This window comes from Eurypyga helias, unplaced genomic scaffold (genome assembly GCF_000690775.1).
Source record: "Eurypyga helias isolate BGI_N326 unplaced genomic scaffold, ASM69077v1 scaffold11079, whole genome shotgun sequence".
NCBI lineage: Eukaryota > Metazoa > Chordata > Aves > Eurypygiformes > Eurypygidae > Eurypyga > Eurypyga helias.
In genome coordinates this window covers 3,852-17,536 of record NW_010273940.1, presented here as the reverse complement: position 1 = coordinate 17,536, position 13,685 = coordinate 3,852, and the positions used below count along the sequence as shown (strand labels likewise).

The following is a 13,685-nucleotide window of genomic DNA, read 5'->3' as shown; positions in this document are numbered from 1 at the left end:
AAAGATTAATAAACCTGACAGCACTGGGGTGGGGGGTGAAGATGTTAATGACCCTAATCTAGAACCTGAGAGTTAAATAGATTTACTTTGCCATTACATTGTTGCAAAGCCAGCTAATTTTTAGGCAGAGAGTATTTTTGATTAATGAGATTGTGAACCTTTACCTGAGAAACAAAACTTTACAATCAGTAGTTCTTGAAAGTGAAGCTAGTATCTTAATCTAATTGCTTTTAAACCAAAACATGTAATTACTGGATCTAGTGTTGTTGGGTTTTTTTTGGCGTGTGTTGGGTTTGTTGGTGGTTTTTTTGTTTGTTTGTTTGTTTTTTACTACATTAACTTTTTAGTAGACTAAAAATTAATCTCAGAATATAATTTATCCTTTAGTAACTTTAAGGCTCAGAAGTATACATCCATGTATGCAAGTCTCAAACTGCAAGCAAGAAATAAGAAAATCTCTTCTGCTAGAAATACTAAGAATAAATGGTTTAAATACCTCTTTTCAGAAATATCAACTGTCTGTTACACAACACCTGAAAAAAAGTCTTTGATAACATGCAACAACACTGGATTACGTGAAGAAACTGTTTGACAATGTTCTCCTTGCCTAGACACTCTGATAGGCACTCAAGTGCAGTACTAGTAAAAATGTGGCAGGACCTATTGAGAATGAAGGACTGTTTTTAAAATAAAAAAGCTGTTTTGAGTATATTCATTGTAATCATACCATACTTTTTTATTGTATGTTTTAAGTATTGTGAGTTTTTTCTACAGGTACTTTTCTCTCTCCTCCATGAAAGCACAGAATGCCTAACAAGGTGCAGGGAATCATCAGATGGAGTGCTTACACTGTGCTAGTAGTTAATACTTAAAATAAATTAATGCCATGTACTCATTCGCTTCTAAATACTTATATACTCAATACATTAAGGTTTTTTTAGAACACAAAGATGATAAATCCTTTGTTTTACCGGATGCTGGTGATTTCCTTGCCTCAATAAAATACGACTAATTGCAGCAATTCCTTTTATGTTCTATTTAAAAAGACCTTTAAAAGGTGGTGTCAACATGAATGTCAAAATGACACACAAGCATCTTACACAAATGAAAGACAGAAATTATTCAAGTTTCATTGCTGGCAATTAACTGTTCACTTATTATACCTGAGCACTATTCAGACTTACTTTTCTGATGTCATCTAAGGTGTTGATCTCTGGAGACAAGCCACCATGTACACACAGGAATTGTTGGTTCATCAGAGCAGCCAAGGGAAGGCAGTCGAAGGCATCCATGCAGGCGTCATATACACGTTCTGAATATTTGATTTTACCTTTTAAAGATTAAGATGGTATCAGAAAATGCCATCAATATTTACGAGGGGAAAAAGAAAATAGGATGCTGCTTAATATTTCCATTTTACTCTCACTTCTCTCTCTTGCACTGAGGACTATACCAAAGCTTGCCTCAAGCAGAAAATTATTTAGGATTATTGTTATTCACTGCTGGAAAAATTCTTCAGCTTCTGAGGTGAAATGAATAAAAGTTCTGACAAGTTTATTATATTTTTCTAAAAAAATGTAAATAAACAATTTAACATACCATTATAGTCTGCTATAAAATCTGTATAGCAAGCCTTAAAAAGTCTGCTGAATGGTTATCATCTACTACATTATCGCTCAATACACTGTCTATGAAGTAATCAGAACTTCAACCCAGTCCCCTATAATTAATTATCTATGGAAATGCCATTGTGAAATGAGGGAGGTGATACAATGAAGCTAAAATGTTAATTTACCAATATGCATATTAAACTCAGTAAACCATGAAGCCTTTGAGCCAATTAACATTTCCTTTATCCACAGTACTAAGAAGGGTATACAGTCTTATGGCAATAGCTTCAGCTTACAGTGCCACAGAAAAAAACAAAAGCTTCATTGTGCAGGTGAAGGTCTACATCTAATGAGCTTTCATGTGTCACTGTAGCCTTTCTTGCAACACAGGAAAGAACTCCTATAAAAAGAGCATACCAAAAAGTTTAGGCCTGCTTACAGGGCAAATGGGAAAATGCTAGACTTAAAGGGGGAAAAAACCCACCCAACCATAACACTTCCTTGCATTTTTCTCCTACTAGAGATGAGAGTCTGTGAGATGCCACCTCCTCCACTAGTGACCAGGGAGCTGTCGCAGACGTGCCAGAGACTGCATGCCGCGGGTTTGGACAGCCAGGCTCCTGTGTGGGGCAGCAAGCCTCAAACGTCAGCTGCTGCAAAAGGCGACAGCAGCACAGGTTTACAGAGAGCGTCCAGGCCCAGATGGCCCCACAGTAGCTTCAGGCTGCTTGCCAGGCCAGGCTGGCAAGCTGAAGTATCTCAATAGCTGCAGCACCTAGCGACAGCACCCCCAGGTTTGTAGAGGTGGTTGGTCACTACCCGCTGAGGCGAGTCTAACCTCTTCCTTCCTCCACCACCGAGACACCCTCTCCAGCCTCTGCAAGACAACTGCCCTCTCAGGGAACAGCGATTACAATTTAAAATTAATGATAAGCACATGGAAAGTACATTTAAAATTAGTGATGGTAAACAAGTATAAAATACTCACAAAATAACAACTCAAGTTGTTGAAAAGGGAGTTAAGAGGAGAAAGGTTAAGGTAGACTTACATTCTTGCTTAAATGTGAAATACTCTGTTAAATGTCTACATTCATGATTCCCACGAAGTAAAAACAGTGTTTTGGGGTAAAGGATTTTCAAGGCCCACAAGTACAGCACACACTGTGAATCAGAAACAAGAAGAAAAACACAATTAATAAATTAATGACGTAATTCAACCACTATGTTCCCCACCACCAAAAAAAGAAGCAGAAGAAAAAGTATTCTCTGTGAAACATTTCAGCAGCTTAACCTCACTCTTCATACATTACACGCAAACCCTTCTCCCTGCTTCAACCTGGACTGGCTATTAGCACACCGTGATAAACTTTACCCTTTTGCTAAGCGCCGTCTCCCTGTTCAGCCGTGCATTGCCTTCAGGGGCCCCAGCTACCAGGAAGAGATGGTTGTGCAACCCTAGAATGAAGCGTGCACCCTCCACCTGGCAGGTTAGGCAGAAACCCACCGTGGAGACAATTTCACCAGAAGATCCGCATTTCCTGGCTTAAGGAGAAGTTGCCCTAGAACAAGTTAACCCATGTTTCAGGAAATACCTCAGCTTCCAGTATTACACTGTTTTTATGTGAACGCTTGTTCTTTTTTCACCTAATGTTCTGTGCAAATAACTGAAAAAAAAAAAATCCACAGAGCTCTTGCATTAAATGAAGTTACTACAAAACTTCTATAAAGCCTTTTCTTTTACCAGAAGATTTCTATGTGAGATGACATTTCTTCTAGACATGTTTTTAAAGATATGGAAGACTTGAAGAGGCTAATCTCTGCTCAGACCTCTCAAAACCATGCAATTTAAATAGGTGTTTTGAAAACACAACTGACACAGCAGTAATGCCAAGGCGTTACGAGACTCTTGAAAGATGAGTAGACTTGCAAGCTTCATGGTAGAGCTATCCTTTGTACAAGATGACCCTGCTCAGGTACCTGGCTGACAAACTCATAGCTCCAGGGAAGTCAATCGCAGTGAGACCCGCTCATCCCGTGAGATGACCCCACTATGTGTAAGTTGCTACACGGACCGTGATGGCCTCTCAAAAAAAGACCTAGAAAACAAACTGAAGGCTTTCTCTGCCAACCCTTCCTCTCTTAAATATCTACGAACTGCATAATTGTTGCATGAGAAACAAAAGGTGTCAAACCCCACAACTTGTATTTGCAACAAACACTCCCCCACACACACACACACACTCCCCTTCCTTCTGTTGTCAAAAACGATTCACTTTGTTTACCATAGAAAAATCAGAATGTACTCCTAACCATGGTTTCTGCTTAGAGCAAAACCAGGAATTTTCTCAATGTAATGCTTCTAAATTTGTACGGTATGTATTCCCTTCTACAATTCATAATGTCTTGATAAAACCCAATAATAATGTTAGCCATGTCTCAAAATTTTGAATTCTGCTCTCTCATTTGCTACACAAATCCTCATCTTTAAAAAAAAAAAAAAGTAAAAAGATGCAACGTTGTTGTATTTGTGCTAAACCCCACACTCTTCACAGACACACAGCAGCAGGGGGTTTATATTACTACTCTTTGTCTTGAATTTATTACATGTAAACACCTAGATGCTGTGCCTGCAGTCTGTGATTTCTGTTCTTCTACTCAGAGGGTCCAGAGCCAGGTGAAAAGAACAGAAAGTACAAGAGCATCCTCCAGGACTTGCAAAATTAATTCTTCCCCTTGGAAATGCATGGAAGGACTCCCAGCTCACGCCTCCTCTGCCATCTCCATGGTGCTATTGCCACTGCAGTGAGAAGAGACATCAGAACGCCATACCAGATCGTGCTGACATAATCCAGCGTGAAATTACGGTGATAAATCACAGGAATTATCTGCTGTGGCCCAAACCAATTACAAAGGGTGTGCCCGGGGATGGTTTTGCTGGAGTTCACACAGAGATTTGGCTTTGAAAATTGAAATCGTTCAATGGGGAAAGAAGCCTGGAATTCTCCATGTCTCCAGTGCAATTCTCCATTTCTTTGAGGATGACTTTATCATTCCTCCAAGGATTCCTGGAACCTTCCACTTCTTCAAACCTACTGGCTAATGCAAAAATTTGATGTAAATGTTGTGAGACAAGAAGTTTAAAGTGACATCTCTGTTCATGCAAGAAAAGTTCCAGCTTTCAAAGCTGTATCTAAGTTACCTTAGAGCTTCTAATCCTGCCAAAGCACTTTATATAATTTAGAAAAGGTCTTTTCCATTTCCCTTATAACCAAGTCTTCCATTTTACTAAGCCTTGGCAAGACTGAAATGAGCACTAGGTACTTAAAATATCATCCAGATCTGGGAATCAGGGAAAACAAGGAAAGCTAGGAGCTTTATCTTTCTGGCACTTGGTACTTGCTTATGGGTAGATCTCTTCACATTTGCTTATCATAGATTTTTTTTTTTCCTATGCTTCCTTTGAATCACTCATGAGAACCAGACTGAGAAGGTAACAAAGAATCCATGCAGTCCAGGAGGTTCTGTTTCCCTGACATTATTCAAATAATATAAGCCCACCATTCACATTTTGTTCTTTTGGTGATACCATATGGAAGGCTTATTTTGTTTAGATAATGCCTTGAATTTTCTCCCTTTTCTGTTCAGTCATCCAGTGACGTAATATCATAATAGTAAACAATAATTAATTAGTAGGTGGGGTTTTTTTTCTTCCTGTGGAAACTAAATAGTAAATATGAGGGTGGTAATTTTTCATGGCTTCTCAACTTAGTCATTTACATACAGAAAACACATGTTCCAACAACATATCATGAGCTAATTTTTTTTTTTCCCCAACGTTTTCATCAAGAACATACTGCACAGCAGTTCTGCTGTAACTCTGTGTAAAACGTACAGCAGTGACCTTGCAACCTGGACATCTCTAAGGTATTTTTATCTCGTCTCATTTCATACTATCATAAACAAAAAAGAAGGTTACATCTCTTAAATGCCAGCCTTCAAACTACACCCCTGCTTACTTGCTTAGTGTCTCTCAACTGTTGAAATAGCAGGTATGCTAAGTTTGTAACAAAGAGGTAATCTGCCCACGTCCCAGCCCCTGTAGTCAAGCTGTTTTCAGGCTGAGGCTCTGGCAGCCTCAGCACCAGGAAAGAAAAAGTCTGTGCAATTAAGCACTGCATAAGCCAAAGGCACATATTTTCAAAACAGACTTGGGATTTAACTCCAGTGTTGCACGCTGAATTTGACATCTCAGCACCTCCTGAAAATGAAAACCAGAAGCCCCAGACCTCTTGCACGCATCTCAGGTGATGTGCTCAAAACAAGGTACCTTGAAAAATTGCTACCACTGCCACTAGATTGCAACCACATCAACACTTGTATGCTCGCTTCTCGGTGCTCTTGCACTGATCATGCCAGGAAAAAGGAGATGCAGCTCGCCTCCATAGCTCTGTGGCTTTGGGTGGGTAACAAAAGCTGAACTCTCCTTCCAAATGACTGATGGCATCGAGCCCTACCTCCTCAGGCGAAATTGTGAATAAACGCAAGGTAATTCATACTCAAAAGGATAATTTGAGCCATGCATTGCTAAAGTCTCTACTGATGCCCTGTGAACTGTGGAACAGTATATTGGCATAGCTCTCTAACTAACACACACCTCAGCTAAATACAAAAATTTGCATTGCTTAAACTGCATTGAAATATTATACCATCATACTACCTAGTACAGGTACAGCTTTCTAAAATGGAACAACTATGTACCTGAATAGAAACCATGTACCTTTTTACACAGGTAAGTGCATCCACACTACCAGTATGAGTATTTATTATGCCTTTACTTCAGAGACAAATAAAGATACATTGCTTCAGTAGCCAAAATACTCACAAGAGATGCAAATTATTGCCATTTCTGAACTACCACCCCATAAGCACAGGAAAAGAGAACTCTGAACAGTACTGATAATTAACAAAAAATTGTATCGTTTGCACTACAGCCAGCATTACATTCTTTTTCTTCCCCAACTTTCAGGGCATAAAAGACGATCTTTTCTCTTAAAGCTCAGCTGCAGAAGAGGAACAACAAGGTAGTGCTGCATGTATCAACCAGATCTTCAGTGACAACTTGCAGTCTCTGCCATAACTTCTGACAACATGCTTTTAACTTTTTTGTTTGTTTGCTTCTAAAACCAGTGCTCATGTACACGTGGGTATTAAAAAAACTTCTAGTCTCCCAGATAGTTTTATTAAAAGTGATCACCTGCAAAATGTTCCTACTTGCCTTATACTCTCTTCTAGCGTTTAGATCACATTACTCCCACTTCAGCCCCTGGAAGGGCCTCAAAAGGTCCCAAAAGGACCAACCTCTTTTTCAACCAAAAAGTGACTAGAAAACTTTCTGAAATGTTCCTCCAATTCTTACAGCTAGTACTTTCTAAACAGGTATCCAAGTGCTCCTGGGTCTCCCTATTGGACCTCATGTCTTGGCCCCAGATGGTTTTTTTGGAGATGGGTCCATTTTTGCATCTTGTAAAATCTCCTCAGAGCCATTAACATTCAGTAATTCAGCAAATTCAGATTATTTTTGTATATATTAGATCCTTAGACTGGAACATCTGTTTGTGTCAGGGTCCTAATTTTTTAAAAGATGAAAATTTTTTCTACAGAGAAACATATTCGCTGTTGTTACACAGAAGAAAAGGGCAAGGAAGTCCAGGATAATTAAGGTAGTAGGACTTTCTTTGCTCTGAGATAAGTGAAAAAACTAATTGACTTCACTGGTAAACTATTCCTGGCCAGCCCAAACTGTCTGAAATGAAGCTTTTTATTGGGAAACATTAACACGCTAGAGCAATGGAGGAAACTGAGAGGTGTTTATACTTCAAATAAAGTCTCAGGAAGCACATGGAGACTGCAGACATGACAAACACACAGCTTCACCAGCACCCACTTTACCCACAGTTTACTAACACAGATTTATTTATATGCAATTCTTTTCTTGGGAGAGACCAGTAACAATTTCCAACAGTTCACTGAATTCAGAAGCATCTCAAGCACCTAAGGTTTTTTAATTGATGCAAGGTCTGATGGTCAAATTCCAGACTCACTTTGTTCTAGCTGGAAATACCACAAAATTAGTTTTTCCTTCTGGAATTTCAGTCTCTGCAGTCAGGAAATGAAGATGTACAAATGTTTTAAACATAAAACCACATCTTCGGTTTTCTTAATTTTGAATGTTGGTTTAATTCTCCATAGCTTAACTATCTCTTCTGTCAAAAATGATCAGTGTGTACCTTGTGATACTCAATCTGCATTTAAACCTGTATGCTTTTATGTGGGACTGAGAAGGAAAATAATTCCAGCAGTTACTTTACATAATATTCTCAATGCAATATAGTTGTTATTTACCCTGATTTTAATTTTTGCAGACACTGATGAAAAGCAGTCTGTATATATACTCCCCCCTACACTGCATGGCATTTATATCTGCCTTTCAAAAGAGAGTTTTCAGACTCTGGTACAGATTAGTCATTCTTCTTTACAACCCATTCCTGCAGAACCACCTATGCTCTAACTATTCTTTGGATTTAAAAATAGCCCCCTGCTTTGATCATTTGGGTTTTTTTTCCTCCATGACCATAAAACTTGTTTGAAAGCAAGAACTGAGGGGTTTCTACTCTGTAGTGAAACCCTTGGTATGATGCACAAGCACAACAGGCAAATGTTATCGGTTTTGGACCCAAGGAAACAAGTGCACTGTATCAGATACTGCAACTTGCAGAAATTTGTTATTCTAAGTGAAGAAAAGGTCACGCTCAGCCAAAAAGTGAAATGTAAAAGAGTGCAGCTACAGGATAAAGATTTTGTCTGTGCTGAGAAGCCATGTCTTACTCTACCTACCATTTTGACATTTTTTTGTTTTACCTGTTGTAATTCATTTATTAGTCTCTCATCGTCTGACACCTTGCTCAGAACTAATTTTAAGGACATAAAACACAACCCCTGCTTCAAGCAGTGGAACTAAGGAGAATCTCCATCCTTTATTGGATGCTGGGGGGAAACATAGTGACTAAGGATGAAGAAAACGCTGAGGTACTTAATGCCTTCTTTGCCTCAGTCTTTAGTAATAAGACCAGTTGTTCTCTGGATACCCAGCCCAGAGCGGAAGAAAGCGATGGAGAACAGAATGAACCCCCCATAATCCAAGAAGATATTGTTATCAATCTGCTACACCACTTAGACACACACAAGTCTACGGGGCAGGATAGGATCCACCTAAAGGTGCTGAGGGAGCTGGTGGAACTGCTCAACAAACCACTTCCCACCATTTATCAGCAGGTCTGGCAAATCAGGGAGGTCCCACTTAACTGGACATTAGCAAATGTGGCACGCATCTACAAGAAGGGCCTGAAGTAGGATCCAGGGAACTACAGGACTGTCAGCTTGACCTTGATGCCAAGGAAGGTTATGGAGCAGATCATCTTGAGAGCCATCACGTGGCACGTACGGGACAACCAGGCAATCAGGCCGAGCTGGCATGGGTTTGTGAAAGGCAGGTCCTGCTCAACTAACCTGATCTCTTTCTATGACAAAGCAATCCGCTTAGTGGATGAGGGAAAGGCTGTGGATGTTGTCTACCTGGATTTCAGTAAAGCCTTTGACATAATTTTCCTGAGCATTCTCCTGAAGAAACTGGCTGCTTATGGCTTTGATGGGCATATGCTCCTCTGGGTAAAAATCTGACTGGACAGATGGGCCTAAAGAGTTGTGGTTAATGGAGTTAAATCCTGCTGGCAGCTGGTCACAAGTGGTGTTCCCCAGGGCTCAGTACTGGACCCATTTCTGTTTAATGTCTTGATCAATGATCTGGATGAGGGGATCGAGTGCACCCTCAGTCAGTTTGCAGATGACACCAAGTTCGGCAGGAGTGTTGATCCGCTTGAGGGTAGGAAGGGTATACAGAGGGATCTGGACAGGCTGGATCGATGGGCCAAGGCCAACTGGATGAGGCCAAGTGCCAGGTCTTGCGCTTGGGTCACAACAACCCCCTGCAACGCTACAGGCTTGGGGACGAGTGGTGGGAAAGCTGCCCAGCAGAAAAGGACCTGGGGCTGTTGGTCAACAGCGGCTGAATATGAGCCAGCAGTGTGCCCAGGTGGGCAAGAAGGCCAGTGGCATCCTGGCCTGCATCAGGAACAGTGTGGCCAACAGGATCAGGGGCAGGGACTGTCCTTCTGTCCTGGATGCTGTGTTCAGGTTGGTGTCTCTCACTGCAAGAAAGACATTGAGGTGCTGGAGCATGTCCAGAGAAGGGCGACAGAGCTGGGAAGGGTCTGGAGCACAAGTCCTGTGAGGAGCAGCTGAGGGAGGTGGGGTTGTTCAGCCTGGAGAAGAGGAGGCTGAGGGGAGACCTTATGGCTCTCTACAGCTCCCTGAAAGGAGGGTGCAGAGAGGTGGGGGTTGGTCTCTTCTCCCAAGTGACAAGTGATGGGACAAGAGGAAATGGCCTCAAGTTGTGCCAGAGGAGGTTCAGATTAGATATCAGGAAAGCCTTCTTCACCAAAAGGGTTGTCAAACATTGGAACAGGTTGCTCAGGGAAGTGGTGAAGTCACCATCCCTGGAGGTATTTAAGACATGAGTTGCTGTAGTGCTTAGGGACATGGTTTAAGGGTAGACTTGGCAGTGCTGGGTTGACAGTTGGACTTGATGATCTTAAAGGTCTTTTCCAACCAAATCAATTCTATGATTTTATAATTCTAACTCTGGTAAAAATGGAGCACACGTGAAGGATTGAGCTCTTGGATCAGAGGCTCCATAGGGCAAGGACTGTAATTTCTGCTGAGTGCCTTATACAAATACTTTTTCATTTTTCCCTCTGCATTATCAAATGCCTTCCACCTACCTTATGCAATTTCTTCCTCTGTTCTTAATGATAATAGCTTACATTATATAGTACCTTTCATCCAGAAGAATCCCAAATGCTTTGCAGCCCACAGACAAGGATTATCTCGCCCACTACCAGAACTTAGCTAGGTCTAAGCTCAATGGTGTCACTTTGCCGTGTGATATCTAGCGTAAATTGAAGGGATTTTTTTAAAGATTATATTACTTGTGATGAGTACTTTGGACCAGCTACTTAACTCTTTTGGAAAGACCCCAGAACTGCAGTACTCTTGTGTGTACATAGCAGAAAGGGGGGGCAACAGATCAGTGGAATAAAGATTACTGTGTGACTGACGTGGTAGAAATATACGTTGAGATCAGGCTAGGACTGTTTACCACCATGACTTTTCCAACACAAAGTCCTGGCAAGAGCTGATGCTTTCTAGACATGCTCAGGGCCCCTTCTCTACCAAATGCACCCTCCCGCAACCTGCCAGCTTGCATTCTTCACCATTTTCCTTTCCTTGTCACTACTTACTGTGATGAGTTCATGCCTGAATGCATAGCTCTGCATCCAAATACACTTAAGAAACAAACCTGCCTTTCCTTTCAAAGGCATTCTTTAATCAAGGCGACAGGTGGGGAGAATCAGTTATGTGACCAAAAAAGCAGTGATTTGAGAACCTTACATACAAAAATTAATTATATAAACAACAGCTCTGATATTTACTTGGTGCTATCAGAAGCCAGTACTGCTTCTGATAAATTCAGAATATATTTTGCTAAATATGTATGTGCAGATTCCTAAATGAATAATATTAAGGGGTTATTCCTCATCCATAAGCTATTCTGCTTTGTGTTAAATGGCTTGCTACTGTCTGTAACTGGCAATAGCCCTGGAGTAAATTTTGGCAAATGGTCACACAAGCATTTGAAAGCTGAAGCAAATTTACTCATTCTATTTCTTACATTAAAAACATACATAAAGACATACTCCAGAAAAAACTTGGCTCAGTTGAAGTCTATAGCAGATACAAACTAGGCTATCACAACTGAAAAATGGTAGTTCAAAATCGGGCTGCACAACAGTTTCAGCCTGTGAAGACATCCCCCTCAATCCCAACCTTCCCCAAGCGATCCAGCATGGTAATCCACAGCGATGATTGAGTTCACAGCTCACTATGGATCAGAGAAGGAAGGAAGCAGGCACATCTGCCTCAAAAAGAATCATGATCAAAGTGCTGACTTCAGTATGAGACTAAATCCTAACTATATTGATTTTTGGCAGGTGGGCGAAAGAACCTTGCAATTCTTAAGTTTTCCTAGCATCTGCACTTGGAACAGCATGTTTCTATTTGTAAAACGTGCCAAAAGATTCTGTTAACATTTTAAATAGGGTTTTAAAATGAGCTAATAAAGCAAAAGTAGTTTTACTGAATCTTTTTTTTAAGAAACTTCTTTTCATACTATAAATTTAACACTGGCAAGATAACGCACTGATCCATTTTACAAACACAATATAAACAACTCATCTGCTTGGGATTTACATATTTTTCTATCAGTACGGCAACAGGGCACTCAAGATGTGGTCTGTAGATTGAAACAGCAGTATAAGTGTTCTTGCATGCTGACACCTTATCTAGTCACAGGCATACGGCCATGTGTCATAGGACCTATATTGCTTCTAACAGAGAGTGGGTATTCTCCTCTCACTCAGAGGGAGTTAAAGTCTGAACTTTTCAGAGAAAGAAGTCAAGCTGTAGCTCAAACGCTGCTGAAAGCATTTCTGACTGACCGTTCAATGACTAGATCAACTATGACCTGGATGAACAAATCCAGATTAGATTTTGATAACTCTGCACCTCTGTCAGTTTGCAAAACCAAGCAGCAACACAAAACAAAGAAGTCGTTCAGTTTGTTTTATGAGCACTGGAACAAAGGATTTTTGCTCTGTATTTGACTCACTTCTAATCAAAGGTGGGCAGGTTGGACAGGACACTTTCTTTCACAAGCCAGCTAAAGATTCTGACAGTTGACCTCCACATTCTACAACCTCATACTGGAGTCTGTACCAGGTCTCACCACCTTCAGCAGGGCACCTGTACATCACTACTTGTCTGTGGCTTCGACTGCTGCATCCAAAGGCAGAGATCACCCACTCCTGCATACCGTATCTAAACAGAACACATTCATTCCCTTCAGCACAGGATGTTATCTGCTGGTTTTTTACCCCATTTACCCCCTATCTAGTCCTTCCATTTTCATAAAGTTTCACATCCAGGAGGCTCAGATCAAACAGAGCTAAAGACAAACTAAACTATGAGTTGTTCATTTCGCTTTTCCTGTTAGCCTCTGTTCTAATAGCTCACATCTGTTCATCCTATTAAGTTTGTGCAAGCTGTAGAGCAGACCGCCTTCTGTGCTATATTTGGATGGCCACTAGTTAGCACCAAGGCCTGTTCTTTGCCAGCTTTCCAGCACAGAAATAGTGGAATTTGGCTGGATACCAAGCAACCTTTGTGAAAACACCAACAGCACCACGAATGTGGTCTTCTTTTACTCACAAGCGGTATCTGCGAAGAGCTTCAGTATTCCTGAACTGGTTAAATTACGATGCTAAATATACATGATAGGCTACAAGCAGTTCAGCAGCCAAAAACAGAAACAAGAAACTTACTTCAATGCTGAAGTAGCCCCTGTCCACGTAGTCTCCCAGGAAGAGATACCGCGTGTTGGCAGGAGAACCTCCCACTTCAAACAATTTCATCAAGTCAAAGAACTGACCATGGATGTCTCCACAAACTAGAAGAGAAAAAGAGCAATATGCAAAGATCACCTTAGGCACATGCATTCTGAAGTCACTATCTCATAAGAAATGTGTTACGATAAGTTTGTGCATCATCCTCTTGTTAAACAACCAGTGAGAGCTGGCAGCTGCTCAGCAAAAGCTGTTTTTCTATAATGTGCATCAATATATGTATGTGCAAAAGGCTACCAACTAATTAAAGGAGAGCCATCAGGCAAACTTGACCTATAATTATTTTCATAGTCCTCCTACTGCCCAGCAGAGCACACAAGACGGGCAGTAGTCATAAGATCTAAGTCCTGAAAAAGAGAACATGTTCAAGTAAGGTTACTCTTTTTGACATCACTCCTCCACTTCTCCTAGTCTGAAACCCAAACACACACCCAGTAGG

The 13,685-nt window shown here is 40.8% G+C and overlaps 1 protein-coding gene across 1 annotated transcript in view; it reads right to left on the bottom strand.

Annotated features, from left to right (window-relative positions):
* LOC104515611 (serine/threonine-protein phosphatase 2B catalytic subunit alpha isoform) overlaps positions 1 to 13,290 on the bottom strand; it is a gene marked incomplete at its 5' end in the record, with an annotated part of 45,944 nt that extends 32,654 nt beyond the window's left edge. The window contains 3 exons of the mRNA XM_010159653.1: positions 1,185 to 1,330; positions 2,660 to 2,771; positions 13,166 to 13,290. Of these exons, the coding sequence (XP_010157955.1) occupies positions 1,185 to 1,330; positions 2,660 to 2,771; positions 13,166 to 13,290 (383 nt within the window). The remainder of the gene's footprint in view (positions 1 to 1,184; positions 1,331 to 2,659; positions 2,772 to 13,165) is intronic.
* Between the last annotated feature and the right edge of the window lie 395 nt (positions 13,291 to 13,685).